The sequence below is a fragment of the Garra rufa genome, chromosome 19 (assembly GCF_049309525.1).
Source record: "Garra rufa chromosome 19, GarRuf1.0, whole genome shotgun sequence".
In the NCBI taxonomy this organism is placed as follows: domain Eukaryota; kingdom Metazoa; phylum Chordata; class Actinopteri; order Cypriniformes; family Cyprinidae; genus Garra; species Garra rufa.
Window position 1 is genome coordinate 2,223,405 of NC_133379.1, and position 18,778 is coordinate 2,242,182.

General features: G+C 35.2%; 1 protein-coding gene and 1 pseudogene across 1 annotated transcript in view; one reads left to right on the plus strand and one right to left on the minus strand.

The window, feature by feature from the left end:
* The window catches only part of LOC141292873 (multidrug and toxin extrusion protein 1-like), a 341,992-nt pseudogene that overhangs the window by 75,034 nt on the left and 248,180 nt on the right, over positions 1-18,778 (plus strand).
* kif4 (kinesin family member 4) overlaps positions 1-18,778 on the minus strand; it is a 107,540-nt gene that overhangs the window by 35,450 nt on the left and 53,312 nt on the right. Inside the window, exons 15-20 of the mRNA XM_073824895.1 lie at positions 15,768-15,953; positions 15,585-15,688; positions 15,316-15,460; positions 13,240-13,350; positions 13,036-13,119; positions 3,703-3,816 (exon numbers count right to left, since the gene is read on the minus strand). Coding sequence (XP_073680996.1) covers positions 3,703-3,816; positions 13,036-13,119; positions 13,240-13,350; positions 15,316-15,460; positions 15,585-15,688; positions 15,768-15,953 — 744 coding nt within the window. The remainder of the gene's footprint in view (positions 1-3,702; positions 3,817-13,035; positions 13,120-13,239; positions 13,351-15,315; positions 15,461-15,584; positions 15,689-15,767; positions 15,954-18,778) is intronic.

The window sequence follows — 18,778 nt, forward strand, 5'->3', positions numbered from 1 at the left end:
GGATACTCATTTTGTTTTGGGGCTGTTTTCATTCATTGCCAGAGATATTGAGCAACTTAGCTGGATACCAGGTTTATCTATGCCACAGGTGCAGTGTTCATCCTTCTATGCTGTACTATGTCTGATGTATCAAGCAGAGGAATGACAGGAAAGTCAATCGTTATGTTTACATCATGGAATGTTAAAGGTCTTAATGGTCCAATAAAGAGGTCCAGAATTCTCTCTCATCTTAAACGTCTTAATTCCGATATAATCTTCCTTCAAGAGACGCATTTACTTAATTCAGACCATCTTAGATTGAAGAAACCATGGGTTGGGCACATTTACCATTCTAAATTTAATGCAAAGGCAAGAGGAAAATTCATCGCTGTTGTCTGATGAATCATTTTGCAAACATGTGTCTTGCTCAATTGACAATTTTTTAGAATTTAATTCAACGGAGCATGTCTCCCCTTCTCTCCTTTGGGAGACTCTAAAAGTGGTGCTTAGGGGAGACATTATATCATATACTGCTTTTATTAATGGAGAGAGGGAAAGGAAAAGGCATCATTTAATTGACGCAATATCCAAAATCGATAGTCAATACTCTACCTCCCCTACACCAGAACTCTATAAGGAAAGGATTGATCTTCAGACTCAGTATAATTTAATTTCATCAAATCAAGCAGAACAGCTTATTCTTCGGTCACAAGTTTTTTTTTTTTTTTATGAACATGGTGATAAGGCCATCCGATTCTTAGCCCATCAGCTTAAGTTCCAGGTCATCAGCACAACATTTTTCCTAAATTGAGAGTAATGCAGGGGACTTAACAATTGATCCCCTTACAATTAATAATATTTTTATGTACTTTTATTCTTACCTTTATACATCAGAAACACCTAAGGATCGATCTAAACTGGTAGAGTTCTTTGATAAAATAAATGTCCCCACTATCTCTTTGGATCATAAAGACTTAGATCATCCCCTTCAGTTGCAAGAAATATCTGAGGCCATATCAGCTCTGCAGAGCGGCAAGACCCCGGGGCCCGATGGCTTTCCGATTGAATTCTACAAGAAGTTTTCAATTAAATTATCCTCACTCCTTAGTATGTTTGAATATTCTTTATCTCAAGGAACTTTGCCAAAGTCCCTTAGTGAAGCACTGATTACTCTTTTACTGAAGCCCCAAAAAGATCCAACAAAATGCAGCTCATATCGACCAATTTCTCTGTTAAACGCGAATATCAAAATTTTAGCTAAATTATTGGCAATTCGATTAGAGTCTCCTTTAGTTAATATCATCTCAGTTAACCAGACTGGTTTTATAAAAGGTCGGCACATATTTTCTAACATCCGTCGCCTTTTAAATGTTCTTTACACTCCCTCATCCCAAGACACCCCTGAAATTGTAGCGTCATTAGATGCCGAAAAGGCATTTGATCGGGTGGAGTGGGATTTTTTTTTTTTTTTGCTATGGATAGGTTTGGTTTTCGGCCCCGAATTTATAAAGTGGGTTCGTCTGCTTTATACTTCTCCAGTTGCTTCAGTAGTTACGAATAAATGGAGATCATACATTTTTTCCTTTGTCAAGGGGCACTCAGCAAGGGTGCCCTTTAAGTCCTCTTTTGTTTACAATTGCAATTGAGCCATTATCGCTAGCATTAAAATATATATCCTCTTTGCATGGCATAGTTAGGTGGGGTGTTGAACATAAGCTCTCATTATATGCTGATGACCTGCTTCTTTACATTTCAGATCCTTTATCATGCATCAATGACATTAAAGTTTTGCACAATTTTGGGACCTTTTCTGGCTATAAGCTGAATATTTCCAAAAGTGAATGTATGCCTGTTAACTCACTCGCCAGACATATGCCTGATTCCATGCTTCTCTTCTGCATGGCAAAATATCTAGGCATCAATATCACTCAGAACTTTAAAGGACTATATGAAAATAACTTCACTTCTCTATTGACTAAACTCAAATCTGATTTTTAAAAATGGAGGCCTCTCCACCTGTCTTTGATTGGCAGAGTGAACTGTGTTAAGATGACAGTTCTTCCAAGATTCTTATATTTCAGTGCCTCCCTATCTTTCTATCTAAAGCCTTTTCAATACATTGGATAAACTTATCTCCAATTTTATCTGGGATGGGAAAATTCCAAGAAGAGTTTCTTCAGAAAAATAGAAGTGACAGAGGTTTAGCTCTTCCTAACTTCTTATACTATTATTGGGCGGCTAATGTCCAAAATATAATTTACTGGATGCACTCATCAGGGGGCACTGATTGGTTTGAAACAGAGTCTAAATCTTGCACAGCAACCTCTTTACAAGCTCTTGTAACATGTAGCTTACCTATTAAAATAGTTAAATATACATCAAATCCAGTTGTTCATTTCACTCTTAAAATATGGACTCAACTACGTCAGCATTTGAAGTTAAGACAAGCACTCTTGTTTCAGAGTCCAATATGCAATAATCATGCTTTCCTCCCAGCAAAACTAGACTCTGCATTCAAACAGTGGCAAGATAAGGGCATTTCTTGGTTCAGTGATCTTTATATTGATGGTATTTTTGCAAGTTTTAATGATTTGTGTTCCAAATTCACTCTTAATTCAGTTGACCTTTTCCGTTATTTTCAGATACGTCATTTCGTTAATGCCCAAAGCTCATCTTTCCAAACATCCCTTCAAAGTCTCTTGTGGACTCTGTTAGAAGTACCCTCCCATCTACAAGGTCTTGTTTCAAGAATATATACAATTCTAATGTCTTTAAAAAATGCAAGAACAGACAAGATCAGAAGCATGTGGGAGAGCGAGCTCAGTATGCAATTTTCAGAGGAATTTTGGAGGAATGCCCTCTATAGAGTGAACGGTAGTACTACTTGTGCCCGACTGAGTTTAATACAGTTTAAGGTATTGCACCGTATGCACTTAAGCAGAACACTGATTACCTCCTTTAATCCTGCTTTTGACAAGACCTGTATTAGGTGTCATACAGGTGAAGCAGACTTGACTCACATGTTTTGGGCATGCCCCACACTTACTGCTTACTGGTCAACTATATTTGATACACTTTCCAAAGTGTGTGAAGCACCACTGAAGCCATGTGCAGAATTTGCAATATTTGGTGTTCCAGGTGATGAATCAAATTTGACTAAAAGACAACTAAATATCATTGCCTTTGCATCCTTATTGGCTCTCAGACAAATTTTATTACATTGGAAATCTACAAATCCACCTAAAGTATCACAATGGCTTCGGGATCTGATGTTATACCTACATCTAGAAAATATTAAATATTCAATCAGAGGTTCCCATAAATTCTCTTATGTCTGGCAACCCTTATTATCATATTTTACTGCCATAAAGGTACTTCCTTGACATTGTAATATTCCTGATTATGGTATCCAGTTTAATTTATCTATTCATGTATTTATTCACTTATTTATTTTATTTTAACTTTTTCCATTTGTAATTATTTTATTTATTTATTTATTCTTTCATTTTTATTCAACTATTGCATATCCATCTTTGTTATATTCTAATCAATGTCATTATTAATATTAGGCAGTATGTTCTGGGTTGGTTGGGGAGGGTTTAAGAATGTAAAAAATACAGTCTCTGTACAAATAATAGCAAAAAGTAGAAAAAAAAAAGAGAACATAAATGACAAATAACAGGACAACAAACCAAACTTTTAGTTGTTTTCTAAGTGAGGTACCTTGATTCTACTGCTGACACCCTCTGCTCCACGGTTCTGAACTTCTTTGCGTTTCTCTGCAACTTCACTCCTCTTCTGAAGAGCATCTTTTAGACGCTTGTTAGCAGCAGCAGCCTGTTGATGCACATTTTAGATTATTACACCATACTTCATAAATGGAACACTGCAGGTTGATCAAGTACAGTACTACAACAAAATCACCCTCAAACAAAAGCAAGAGCGCCCTCAGTTGAAGCTGTATTAATAGCGTGTCGGCAAAACAGATTTGGTTAACAATCTAGTGTGTATTTGTGTTTGTGCTCTGGACAGCAAGAGTTTCCATTTACAATGCATTTTCACAGAATTGTGCAATGTAGCCAATCACAGACATATCTGGTGATTTCATAAACACAATGGCTAATCAGAAGAGGAGACAATGCAAGAAGATTAAATTATGCACTAAAGAGAACTTCATTTATTATAATAGAATTTGGGAGATTGTGAACTAAGGTTGCACGATATAATGGTACTAAGGTAGTATCGCGATACTAAAGCTTAAAAATACCCGCGGTGCCATTGCGTTTAAAATGGTAGTATCGTCCATACGGTAGTACCGTAAGACATGTTATATGCACAGCAGGAATACCGTTTAAAACGTTCATTTGAACATGCACGCCAGCAGAAACATTACAAGTTGATTGCCAAAATGTCTTTGTAGCGTATGGGCCAATCAGACATAGTTATTTGTTACATTTAACAGTATTATCTTTAAAACCAACAAGCCAACTATAGGTTGGCGTTCTGGAAACAACCCCCGAAAGGCACCAACAGGCCAAAGGGCTCAGTTGCCAGGGCGACTAGCTGATAACACCAGTTTTACGATCCAAAGGTATGCAGCAACTCTAGGAAAGACATTTTGCCTGTTGAAATGGACTCTTCCCTAATTCATAAGAAAACCTTCCTATGAATGAACACCCACACGGCCTCAAATCATTGTGTATGTTATTGCGGTTTATGTATCTTGTCTTTTGTATTGTATAATGTCTTTATGCATGTGTTAAGATAGATATAGATATATATATATTATGTAGATATATTATGTACGTGTCATGTTTGGTATCTCTGAATTCGTATTTTGATGATCTAAAAGATGATGCATATTATATGTTGATACACAGGTAACATATTAGAGTTTCATGAATCCCTAGTAGATTTACATGAATTTACCCACATCATTTCGAAACCCCCCGCTTGGAATTCAGCCTCTCTCATTGGTCAAGTCCACTTTGAGAGGCGTCACTCTTCCTAGAATATAAAAGGACTCACACACAGTTCCGCTAAGTTCTTCTGAAAACTTGATTGCTGCCTGTGGGGAGGGCCTCCACAGGCCCAGGCCTAGAGGGGGGCCTCAACATATGGAGCTGTGTGGACTCTCCACACAGACTACTCCCACTGGACGTCATTTCACTCGACTATGGAACTTATCAAAATGTACACAATCGGAAATCTCTCTCTCTTCACTCATGGCCATCTCTGGATCCCCATCTCTGAAGTGCGGCCTGCGGTTCCTCAGAACCGCTCACTTGGGAGATAAGACTCTCTCAACCACAACAGAGTCAAGAACAACCTCAGAGCTTCAAGAAAGTGCAACTCCGGCCATCAAATGGAACCATCAAGGACTTCTTCAGAGGCTCCACGAGACTCTCGTTCGGATGCAAGTATCGTTTCTTCCACTAAACAGAGGTTTTGTGTAAGCTATCGTATACGGCTCTTTGAATTAGAAACTGATGGTTCTTTAGATGGTCAGCTCAGCCTCACGCCCCTTTTCCTGTACTGCTCTAACCATCCTCTTACCCTACCCTGTATGAGTGAGTATATGTTTGTTTGTTTAGATTAGTTATATGTTAGTCGTTAGTTAATAAAACTCTTGTGCACAAATTACATGAGTCTCTGATTCTGCCTTGCAAATTAATGTCCCTTTACGATTTCCGATCAAGCTACATGCTCTAATGCATTATTACTGTAACAATGTTATTTTTCTGTGGCCAAGAAAGTATCATTGCTTAGGGTTGATACGGAATTACCCTGTATGTTCGCTAGATGAACAGATTAATTGATGGCGATTCGATTCCGCTACAGTTACTACTGGCGGCTGATATAAATAATGGTAATTAATCAAAATTAATTGTAATTATTTATATACATTTCCCTTTTGAGCTAAATTCGCTACAGATATATGCTGTGCTTTGTATAGTACAGGCTGTGTATACGCTTTATATGGTATTCAGTGTTTTCCGACGCATCAGTTTGAAATGAGAAGTTGCACTTTATCAGAAGAAGGAGGTCTGATTCAGCTCAATCATTTACTAAACATCATATCTTACATAAAAAGTATTCTCACAGTTTTATTCATTTGCCCACTTTTAATTGTTTCTGGAAGCATCTTTGCCATCACGAAAGCAATTCCATTCATTAACATAGCGGCTTTGCACTTAGTACTTATTTATAATGTTAAAAAATATATATAGAAGGATTGATGTTTTAATATACAGGCTGCTAACTTGGAAATTTCAAGATATGCGAGCAAAAATGCTCCTGACAGTTTGGCAATATGACACGAGCAAGAGTTAAGAGTGCTGTTGTTGTTTCGTTTCTGTGTTAGAATCCAAATTAGCGAAATCACTAAGCCATTCATAAAAACAGTCATTTGATTCGCTCCTGAAGGATTCAGCCATTTTAAAAGAATAGTTTTGAATGACTCAGTAATTCAATCACAAACACCTGCTGTGGGTTTTAAGCAGGGTTTCTGCAGATATGAACAAGTGAAATTTAAGACTTAAGACCTTTTTAATACCACCTTATATGAAATTTTAGACCGAACCTGTAATGGAAATAGATATTATATTACATGCATACATGTAATATTTAATGTGTTTAATGTAAAAAGTAAACACAATTTCATGGCTGTCATAAATTAAATTTATTACTACGATATACAGTGAACTTTTCATATCAGCAGATACTATTCCACACAAAATATCCCCATAAAAGTACCACTAGAAATATCTGATGTAAAAAAAAAAAAAAAAATTCTGAAGCAATATTTTCATCAGTGCTCTATTAGCTTTTACATCTTAAATCTGCATATTTGATTTACCTTTATAAAGGCTTTTTTTTTTTTACTTTTGAATTGTATGCATTACCTTTGAAATTTATTTTATGAATTTATCAATAAATTCTAAATGGCTGTTAGCAGTGAGATTACATAATTTACACTGCAAAATTAAAAGTGAGATTAATGTTTTAAATACATTTGATTTATAAATATATACACATTAGAAATGTTGGGTGTGGAGGCATACTTTTAAACACACTAAATTACCAGCAGGTGGCGGTAAGTCACTTCATGAGTGAGTTATTTCAACTGATTCGATCAAAACGCTGAATTATAGCAAAACGTTGCTAGGAGAATGCTTCTGCTAATGTTGCATATTGTCTAATATGTAAGTAACTACTTGACTAACTACTTTTTTATTGAGCTAAAATTAATGTAACATTTGTAATTGTGAGAATTTTCAGCAAAAAGCTCACTTGGTATATTACTGAACTATATCATGTTATAAATAAACTATACATTTGAAATTTTTACCTCAGTGTGTTTCTTTAGAGTGCTGTTACATTCATTTGTTTTAAAGTATGTCACAAATAGACCAGAAATACACTATCCATTATCAATTTCTGTTTACGTTGAATGTATTAAAATATGAATCTTTCTTGCCTTTCAATGCTTCGCTAGTTGTTTTTGTCACTTCAGTTTTAATCAGGCGTTTTGTTCGGTCGGGCAAGTAAAAAAAAAACATTTTAAAAGTATTTCGAAGGCTGACGGTCAGCTAGCTCGACCTATATTTCTTATTATTGATAACATTATATACAGAAAAAGGTCGTTTGACCTGTATTCTGCTACTGCGATTCTGAAGACGCAGTAACTTCCACAGAGGGAGAAAAAAAATCTAGTTGTTAGCAACTGGCCTTAGCCAAGCCCTATATTCAGTTTTTTCAAGCTAAGTGTCGCTAAACTTGCACTTCCCCATAGCTAAAAAGTTAAATCCATTTTACTTCTGCGGTACAATCCGAGAGAGACTCGCGCCAATAACAGAAAGCTGATTGGCTATTGCATGCTGGTCTCATTTGTAGTTTAAATACAGCAAATTATATTTGGAATTGTGAAATAAATAACTAAAACACCACGGAAACAACAAAAAGAGAATTTAAATGAGCATTAGAGGTAGCGTTACATAGACATCGGAAAAATAAGACCTGTGTAAAATTATTTAAGACCTAGAACAGCGAATTTAAAACTTAAGGCCAAAAATTTTGATTTTTAAATTTTAGACTTAAGACTTTTTAAGTCCCCGCGGAAACCCTGTTAAGTTTCCCATCATATCACATTCTTTTCCAAATTATTTCTATATTCAGAGTTTTGTATTTAAAACAATCTCATAACATTATGCAATTATACGTACAGTCTAAATGTATAAATACCACATCTAAATGTCACTTAGATGAGTTTTGTTTACATGATTTCATGGATAACAACAGCAAGTCATTCATTCACATTAATAAAGTATTTAGTGAAAAATGTTGTCCGTTTTCATTTACATTCAATTTTTATTCATTTTTTAGAATTTTAAATGAACAGAATACTGCATGGTATCGTGATACTACTTGGTATTGTGATACTTCAGCTGGTATAGTATCGTAAGTCATTTTTATGGTATTGTGACAAACCTATTGTAAACTACGATGAGCGTTCTTTGTGCAAAATTCACTGTAAACCACAGCTTCACAGGGCTTATTGCATTTATAAAATGTTTATTCCATATACATAGCAAGGTTTCACTAAACATAACACAGCAAATGAAGTGTAATGATATTATTAAAAACAGTATTCTCCCACCAAACAATGTAGTTCCTCAGAAACTGATGTGGTTGCAACAAAGTGGTTGCCAAGCCACACACAGAAGTAAACAAAGGTATACAGGTCCTTTTAAAAAAATTAGCATATTGTGAAAAAGTTCATTATTTTCTGTAATGTACTGATAAACATTAGACTTTCATATATTTTAGATTCATTACACACAACTGAAGTAGTTCAAGCCTTTTATTGTTTTAATATTGATGATTTTGGCATACAGCTCATGAAAACCCAAAATTCCTATCTCAAAAAATTAGCATATCATGAAAAGGTTCTCTAAACGAGCTATTAACCTAATCATCTGAATCAACTAATTAACTCTAAACACCTGCAAAAGATTCCTGAGGCTTTTAAAAACTCCCAGCCTGGTTCATTACTCAAAACCGCAATCATGGGTAAGACTGCCGACCTGACTGCTGTCCAGAAGGCCATCATTGACACCCTCAAGCAAGAGAGTAAGACACAAAGAAATTTCTGAACGAATAGGCTGTTCCCAGTGTGCTGTATCAAGGCACCTCAGTGGGAAGTCTGTGGGAAGGAAAAAGTGTGGCAGAAAACGCTGCACAACGAGAAGAGGTGACCGGACCCTGAGGAAGATTGTGGAGAAGGACCGATTCCAGACCTTGGGGGACCTGCGGAAGCTGTGGACTGAGTCTGGAGTAGAAACATCCAGAGCCACCGTGTAAAGGCGCCAGGTCAAGCCACTTTTGAACCAGAAACAGCGGCAGAAGCGCCTGACCTGGGCTACAGAGAAGCAGCACTGGACTGTTGCTCAGTGGTCCAAAGTATTTTTTTTGGATGAAAGCAAATTTTGCATGTCATTCGGAAATCAAGGTGCCAGTGTCTGGAGGAAGACTGGGGAGAGGGAAATGCCAAAATGCCTGAAGTCCAGTGTCAAGTACCCACAGTCAGTGATGGTCTGGGGTGCCATGTCAGCTGCTGGTGTTGGTCCATTGTGTTTTTATCAAGGGCAGGGTCAATGCAGCTAGCTATCAGGAGATTTGGGAGCACTTCATGCTTCCATCTGCTGAAAAGCTTTATGAGATGAAGATTTCATTTTTCAGCACGACCTGGCACCTGCTCACAGTGCCAAAACCACTGGTAAATGGTTTACTGACCATGGTATTACTGTGCTCAATTGGCCTGCCAACTCTCCTGACCTGAACCCCATAGAGAATCTGTGGGATATTGTGAAGAGAAAGTTGAGAGACGCAAGACCCAACACTCTGGATGAGCTTAAGGCCGCTATCGAAGCATCCTGGGCCTCCATAACACCTCAGCAGTGCCACAGGCTGATTGCTTCCATGCCACGCCGCATTGAAGCAGTCATTTCTGCAAAAGGATTCCCGACCAAGTATTGAGTGCATAACTGAACATAATTATTTGAAGGTTGATTTTTTTTTGTATTAAAAACACTTTTCTTTTATTGGTCGGATGAAATATGCTAATTTTTTGAGATAGGAATTTTGGGTTTTCATGAGCTGTATGCCACGATCATCAATATTAAAACAATAAAAGGCTTGAACTACTTCAGTTGTGTGTAATGAATCTAAAATATATGAAAGTCTAATGTTTATCAGTACATTACAGAAAATAATGAACTTTATCACAATATGCTAATTTTTTGAAAAGGACCTGTATGTTTGTAGAGTAATTTACAACAGCTTTGAACACTGCTCAACCAATCTGAATCAAGGACCGGAACTATCCATTTTACAATTGCCAATGCTAGTGGATGAAAAAAGATTTACTAACAAAATCTCACATTCACAGCCGTTTCACTTGAAGGGTGATGCACCCCACAGGTAGGCCTGTCACGATAACTACTTGTTGGGCAATATTGTCATTTAATGCCACTGACTATATAATGATATGAGAGCCTTAACCATTAACCCTAGTCTGTGCAGTAACAGTTACACTAGTAGTTGGTGGAAAGAGATTGTCTTTATCAGCGAGTCACTATAAACCATTCAATGTATGGGTTACCTGGGTAACGTTGATGCTGATGTTTCACTTAGAAGAAATTAATGCCGTTGATTCAATGCACTGAACAGGCTGACACCAGTTGTGGGAAATCCCCTTAAACTTTGAAAGGATACTACAAAAAAGATAACTTATTTTCTGATATATAATGACAAAAAAAAAATTCTTCTTGAATATGACTTTTCCCGAAATAAAAAACAGACGTGTTTAAAAAAAAAATAAAATAAATAAAAATCACAAGCTCAGTTCCCCCATTACTGTCTGCTCTGTGTGGGAAGCTGCCGGTGTCAACCATCATTACACCATTTCTACGTCATTGCACATGCACAGTACCAGTTTTCAATCCAATTAAGTGTTTACATGTCCTCTCATCAGAAAAGGTCAACACCACTCCTAATCCAAACAAAATTTCGTTTAGATCAAGCTCAAGCGGATTAAGGTGTCTAGACGAAGGATTTTTAGTTCAATTGAGCCATCAATTTGATTACTAACAGATTATTTGGTTGCATGTAAACGTAGCTAGTGAAGACTATGTAATGTTATTCTACATTTGATCATTCAATTTCTGTACCTGAAGACAAACAAACTTCAAGCATTGCCTTTTTATCTTTGTTCTATTTATTAATTTGTGTTACTGCTTGTAATTAGTTTATGTGTTTATTTAATTACTGACTGTTAACTTGTCTTAAATAATATTCAAACTTTAGCTAGGCAAATAGTTTTTGCTGTGGTAGCAAAATTAGAATTGAGAACTGTACATTTTAACTGGTATCTAAAATATTTGGTGTCATAAAGACTTATTACAACATACAATAAAACAGGTCAAAAACAACAAACAAAAACAGGGTTCCTGCACATTTTAAGTGAAGACTTTAAGACCTTTTTAATACCACCTTACACGAAATTTAAACCTAAACCTGTAATGTAAATACACATTATATTACATACATATGTAACATTTAACGTGTTTAATGCAAAAAGAAAACTACATTTCATCGCTGTCATGAATGATATTACTACAATTTACAGTGAACTTTTCATATCAGGAGACAATATTCCACACAAAATATCCCCACAAAAGTACCACATCACTGAGATTTTAGTAGTGTAAACAATTTATTCTGAAGCAATATTTTCATCAGTGTTCTACCAGCTTTTACATAAATCTGCTTTTTTTTTTTTTTTTTTACATTTATAAAGAGCTATTTTTTTTACTTTTTAAATATGCTTCACATTTCATGTCAAACTATTACAATTTATTAAATTCTATAGAGCAGTTACCAGTCAGATTAAATAATTTACACTACAAAATTACAACTGCAATAAATAAATGTTATGAGATTAATGTTTTAAATACATTTATGAATATAAAAATAAGAAATGTTACTTTTAAACATGCTAAACTACCAGTAGGTGGCAGTAACTCCTTTAACGAGTAAGCATTAAGTGTTTAATATACTTAAGAACTAGATTTATATACTTATACTTAAGAATTACTTGACTAACTACATGTTATTGAACTAAAATCAGTGTAACTTTTACAATCATGAGAATATTCAGCAAAAAAGTTCCCTTGGTATGTTACTGAACTACATCATGTTATAAATAAACTACACATTTTGAAAATTTACCTCTGTGTTTCTTCTGAGTTTGTGTGCGCTGTTTTGCAGTCTCTCACAAAGAGACAGGCAGCGCGACCTTGATACCAGAAATACACCATCCTTGACCAATCGCAGTTTACGTTGCATGCATTAAAATCAGAAGAATGATTCTTCATGATTCTTGCTGGTTATTTTTGTCACTTAAGTTTTAATCGGGCTGTTTGTCTGGTCGGGCAAGTTAAAAAAAAAAAAAAAAAAACACACACACATTTTAAGCTAGCTGGAATGCTGGTGGTACCTATATTTGTTATTATAATTGAGAACATTATATACAGAAGAAAAAAAAAAAAGGTAGTTTGACCTGTATTCTGCTACTGCGATTCTGACTGATGATGACACAGTAACTACCGCAAGGGGAGAACATTTTTTTCGTCTGTCCAATGATTGTAAACAGTCATTAGGTCCTTCAGACTTTAGATATTTAAACGATAATGAGACCAAAATAATTTAAAACTCATCGAATCTGAATTTAAGACTTTTTAAGGCCTTTTATTAGGAAAACATTTTTTAAGACATTTTAAGCCTTTTTAAGGACCTGTGGGAACCCTGAATAACTATTTGACTTTTTGTGGCTGGGTCAATAAAAATGTTGGCAGGACAAGTAAAAACTTGAACCACTGGCCCAATCAAGCCAGTAAATCATTATCATCTGAGCAAGGCGATATGATATATCAACAAAACTGCAATTGTAAATTACTTCAGAAATGTTGTAAAGCTTTTGGGAAAACAACTTACCTCCTCTGTCTTGCGGCGGAGTACACTGGCCTGTTTCTGGAAGTCTCTCTCCAGTTTAAGCATCTCGTACTGTCGTTTACGATCCTGAAATATGCAAAATCACAGTTAATTTCCAACAAAATCTTATTTATATATAAACATGAAAAAAGGTAACTGACCCCATTTGCAATTTTAATGAGGAAAAAGATTATGACTGACACTCACTTTCTCTTTGAGCTGCAGCACTTCTTTATCTTTCTTTTGCTTCCACAAACGAAACTTTTCTGAGTCTTCTTTCATCTGTCTCATGAGCTGCACACGCTGGGACTTCATAGCCTGCACAGATCAACCAGCACATCATCTGAATTCAAATCAGAGTTTACACAAATTGTCCATTTATTTGCAATTAAAAAAAAAATTGGCTAACACTTTCTATGAAGCCCGTATTTATAATACATTATAAGGGTATTCTTAAGGCATTATAATAAATGCATAATGCATTATAAAAAACCTTATAATATGTTATATCATCTCATGAGTATTCATAAGAACAGTTTTAATGTATTATAATTTTTACTTATTTGTGGTTATAGCTTTTAAGAGAATGATTACCTCCTCATAGTTATAATGTATTATAAGTCTCATATCTTCCCATGTTTCTCATGTCACTTTACTTAAAGCATACAAAGACCACTTATAAGTAATTATAATAATATTTCTCAAAGAGCCATAAGATCAGGCATCAGATCAGATGAATGTGTAAAATGACACATTTGTATTAATAGTTTTATTGTTTTGATGGTACCCTTTAGACAGCTTTTGATAAGTTACTCTGCAACTGCATGTCAGCTAGCAGTAATTATTATTATTATTATTTTGATGGTTCCCCAAATGACAAACTGATTATAAGTAACTTTGCAAGTACATGAACCTTCTACCTAGCCTAACCTTAAACTAAGTCTAGTAGTCTAAGGAGTGTTAGTTAACATGTAGTTGAAAAGTTGTTTATAGTCAAAGGCTAAGAGTAAAGGGACCATCAAAATGAAACATGATATAAATGTAAAAAAAAAAATGTAATATGATATAGTCCATTATAAATTAGGTAGATTAAATATGGCATCCATTGTGTGTTATAACTAATCATAATCTTAAAAGTTATAACCTGAAATACTCAAGTATTATAATGTATTATAATTTTTGTTATGAGTATTCATGAGATGATATAACATATTATAAGGAATATTATAATGCATTATGCAATCATTATAATGCCTTAGAAATACCCTCATAATGTATTATAAATAGGGGCTTCATAGAAAGTGTTACCAAAAATTGTATTACATTTATTTAGTTTGAAATTCTAACTACCAACATTTTGCAAAACTGTTTCATTGATCATTTGTTTGTTTACATCGGATAATGTCCCCCTTTCAGTCAAGCCTTATAAATCATAAAAAAAAGAACATTATATAGGAGTGAGAGAAAAATGCTTGTTAAGCTTTTAAGTGTTAGAATCTTGGTTAAGAGATGATGTAACCTCCTAAAAGTGATGTCACATGAATGTACAATTATTTTACAAGGGTTATTGATGAGGGTAACAGGCCTGACATGAATTCTGGGGACACCAAAAAAATTTATATTTAATAGAAAATGCCAAAAACACTGCTTAACAACAACAGACTGTTATTTAGAACAACATGCAAATGTGATTTATGTAATTTTGCCTTCATTTGGCAAATTAAAAGTCCTGCTAAAAAAAATAAATAAATAAATCATAGAGAGGGGACAGGCCAAAAGCCTTACCCTTTTCAGCATAAAAGTGGTTTAAATTATTTAAAATAATATTTAATTGACTTAGGTGTTATAAGTTTAATTGACTTATAATGTTATATTAATGAAAGAAAAAATACATACTGTCATGTTTTTAAACTGCAAATTTATTTGTTATATTAATTCTATTTTTTGATTATTTCTTAGGGATGCAAAAGTCACAAATTTCATGGAATGACTCCGCTATGTTAGCTTAAAGACACATTTGCCTTAAAGGAGTCATCGGATGCAAAGTTCACTTTTACATGTTATTTTAACATAAATGTTGGCAGTGTGTGTACACATCTACCCTATAACGATAAAAATCCACCCAGTGGTTTTTATTTAATCTGTAAAAATAATTTCCCCTTTTTCAAAATCAAGCCATTCTCGATGACCCCTTTAAACAGTCACCTTTTTGTCTTAACATTTTGGTAAAACCTCCCATCCCTAATCAACAGATCAAACATATGATGGCTTGCAAACACAAACCTGAATCTCATGGTTGAGTTTAGCTACATTGCGCACGGATGACTCTTTGAGCTTAAGCAGCTTAGACTGATCTTGAAGTTTCTTCTTTAACTCTGTGATTTGCCCTTCTAGCTCCTGAAGTCTCTTCCTGCGTTGTTCACTCAGTCTAGAGTTAAACAAGACAAAACAATACAATGTAAATGTTAAACTATTATTAACTTGTCTTTGTGTTGAAGCAGTAAAACTAGCAGTTCAAGTTTGCAGAGAAACCAGAACAGATATTGAGTTACTTGGCCTGATTGGTGTCCTTTTTAGCAGACTGCAGAGCCTGGATAAGATCTTCCTTCTCCTTTTGAAGAGAGCCAACTGAAACCTGCAGACTTTGAATATTCTCCTGAAGAAGTCAAACAAACATGTCAACACCACTTTCATGCCATTCACCAATATCATTATGATTTGGTTTCCAGCCTTACCTGATATTCTGTTTGCATGGGCTCCAAATGACTATCATTCTGACACATCTTCTTGACAAAAGCCTCTTTTAGGGCCAAAACTTTATTAAGCTCAATCAGTTCCTTCGACATCTGAGCCTGTCGCAGTGCATGCTGGGCTGTGTAGGCTTCAGGACATTCTTTGGCTTGAGGATCAGTACTGATTTCCTAAATTGTTATGGTTGAGTGAATAAAAAAAAAAGCTGGTGTAAAAATTAAGATTCAACATAAAAAATGCCCTGACTAGTCTTCGGTTGGACAAATTAGGAAAAAGGTATAGCAAACTTTAAACAACAGTCAAATGCAAAAATTATAATGTCATTATTTACTTACTATCATATTGCTCTAAAGCCATAGTGTTCTATCTTACACAAAATAATACATTTATTAAGCTGTACATTTATACTGTGACTTGCCAAACAATGAAAGTGGACGCATAGTGGATGTAAAACAATGAGCATGGAAGACATATTCTTGGTCTTTAAAAACTGCACACAAGTATGGCCTTTTTTTTCTTTTTTTTTTTTTTTTTTTAAGTGAAGTCAGTAAATCTCAACCGCATTCACTTTCATTACAATGGAAAAAGACTGAATGTGAAACGGCTACTAACGGATCCACAGAAGGTTTAGACTGACATGAAATAATTTAACAAATTTATTATATTCAGGGGTATCTACAGGAATTTTAAACTCCAATTTAAGACTTTAAGATAGAGATGCACCGATTGACCAGCTAGGGGTCGGAATCGGCCGATTTTTCGCATGATCGGCCCGGATCGGTGACCGGCCGGTCAATTTCTCCTCTTGCCGATTCCTAGCCGATCCCAGCGGCACATGCAATTACGTCACAGCCACGCGCGGGCACTCACAGTCGCGTGTAAACATGTCGTTGGTGTGAGTGAAGATGACACAAAGATCGCAGTTTATAACATTTATAAGCCCAAAATACAACGTGAGGGAACAACCACGAAAACGTTCGTAACAACAAACCTAAAAAGACACTTCCATCATAAAAACCATCACTCCTCTGAATATGCCCAGTTTGAAAAGGGGAAAGCGGCTAAAGCTAGCGCTCCGAGTCTAAGTCAAAGCTCGCCAAAGTGTCGAAAAAATGAGCGCTTGCTTAGCTTGGCTGGACATGTGGTAGATCGCGCCCCCCGCTCTAAATATTTTGCGTGTCTCTAGTTAACACACCTGATTCAGATAACCCGCTCGTTAGGAGTAAGCTCCGTGAATGAACTGTGTTCCGATTGACATGGTCCCTGCATAGTGTTCATTGCTCCCTACTCCCTGAGCAGGGGAAATCTGTTGAAGTTTACTACGCTTTCATTCATTCACATATTTGCGCTGCACCACCGCATACAGCGTCTTCACACATACTGAATTGAGTGTTCCATTTGAAGGTAATTAAAGCGTGCGAGACGTGAATCTAAATTGTATTTATTTACAGATGCATTTGTTACACTTCTCTAGTAAGTTTCATCTGTGTGTGAAGACGCTGTATGCGGTGGCGTAGCGCAAATGTGAATGAATGTTCCGAAGTGTAGTACTGCTGGATAAACTGGTGACAAGGCAGAAATGCTTCTCTTTATCAAGAAAAAATTGCCATTAATGCTCAAGTAATAGCATTTAGTACTAGCATTGTTATTTCTACCTGTTTGAAGACACAGTGCACTTTTTGTTATTAAAGTTATTACGTGAGACGATCCTGGTTTTTTTTTTTTAAATCCATACAAAAATCTACTTTTCTTCAATTAATTTTATAAGTAAACCTGCTTTGTTACTTATAATAAAATAACTTTAACAAAATAAAGTGCTCTGAGCCTTGAAAACATTAGAAATAAAATATGAAAAGATGCTGTAATGTTTATTCATTTCTTTTATTATAAAATAAAAAGAATTACATTGAGGAAAAGATTTTTGTTAGTATAACTATACTATGTAAGTTACAGGAACTAATTTTATACTTTTTCGAAGGCACAAAGCACTTTATTTTGTTATTAAAGTTATTTTGTTGTAAGAACAAAATAATTTGTTTAATTTTGTTAAAGAAAATATTTCTGTATATTCTTTCATTACAAAAAAATCGGAATCGGCAAAAATCGGTATCGGCAGGTCACTCTTACTGAAAAATCGGAATCGGCCAAGAAAATTGCAATCGGTGCATCTCTAACTTTAAGACTTTTTAAGACCAGCACAAATAAAATTAATACCATGATTGGGGCAGGGCAATGTCTATGATAAAGTGTTAAATGACTAAAAAAAAAAAAAAAAGAGCATGATTTACAATTCAGATACAAGTTTCACATTTCAGCATTTAAAACTATTTTCAAGAAAATATCAAAAGAATCAATTATTGTATTCATTTAAATTATTATCAATCAATTATTATATTAAAATTAATTTATTGTGTTTTTAATTGTTTTAATTTTTATAATGCAATAGCTTGTCGATTTACCAGTTCACATTTATAACTGCGTGTTTGCCATGTACAAATATGGGTCGATTTTCGCATTACTCTGAACAAAAACAGCCGATGGGCTTATTAAAAATGCAAATTTATGCTCTGCCAGCAGGCGGTGCCTTTGGAATGACAGAAATATACTGTTTTTCCCTGTAACAGCAGTACACAAAGCAGTGCAGCAGTGAATTTAAATGCAGCCCTTATGCTTATTTAATTAAATTTTTGAAGTTTAATCTTCACATTTTAAGGCACAATGTCATTTTTGCCGAACAAAGGCGTAGTTTGTGACGCTGTGATTAAGTGTGGAATTATAGGAGCTGTAGTCTTCATCCCCACCGCTGATGCGATGGGACTTCAAAAATCACATTCATGGATGAGCTAATGTATTAAAGATTTTAATAACGTCACTGTAGTAATAAGTAGCATGGGGCTGAAAGCCGTGAAAGCGAAACGAGGCCACAGGAGTGATTGCTAATGAGAGACGAGCGCAACACACGTCTCGAAAGCAGCGGAGCTTTTATTATGCCACA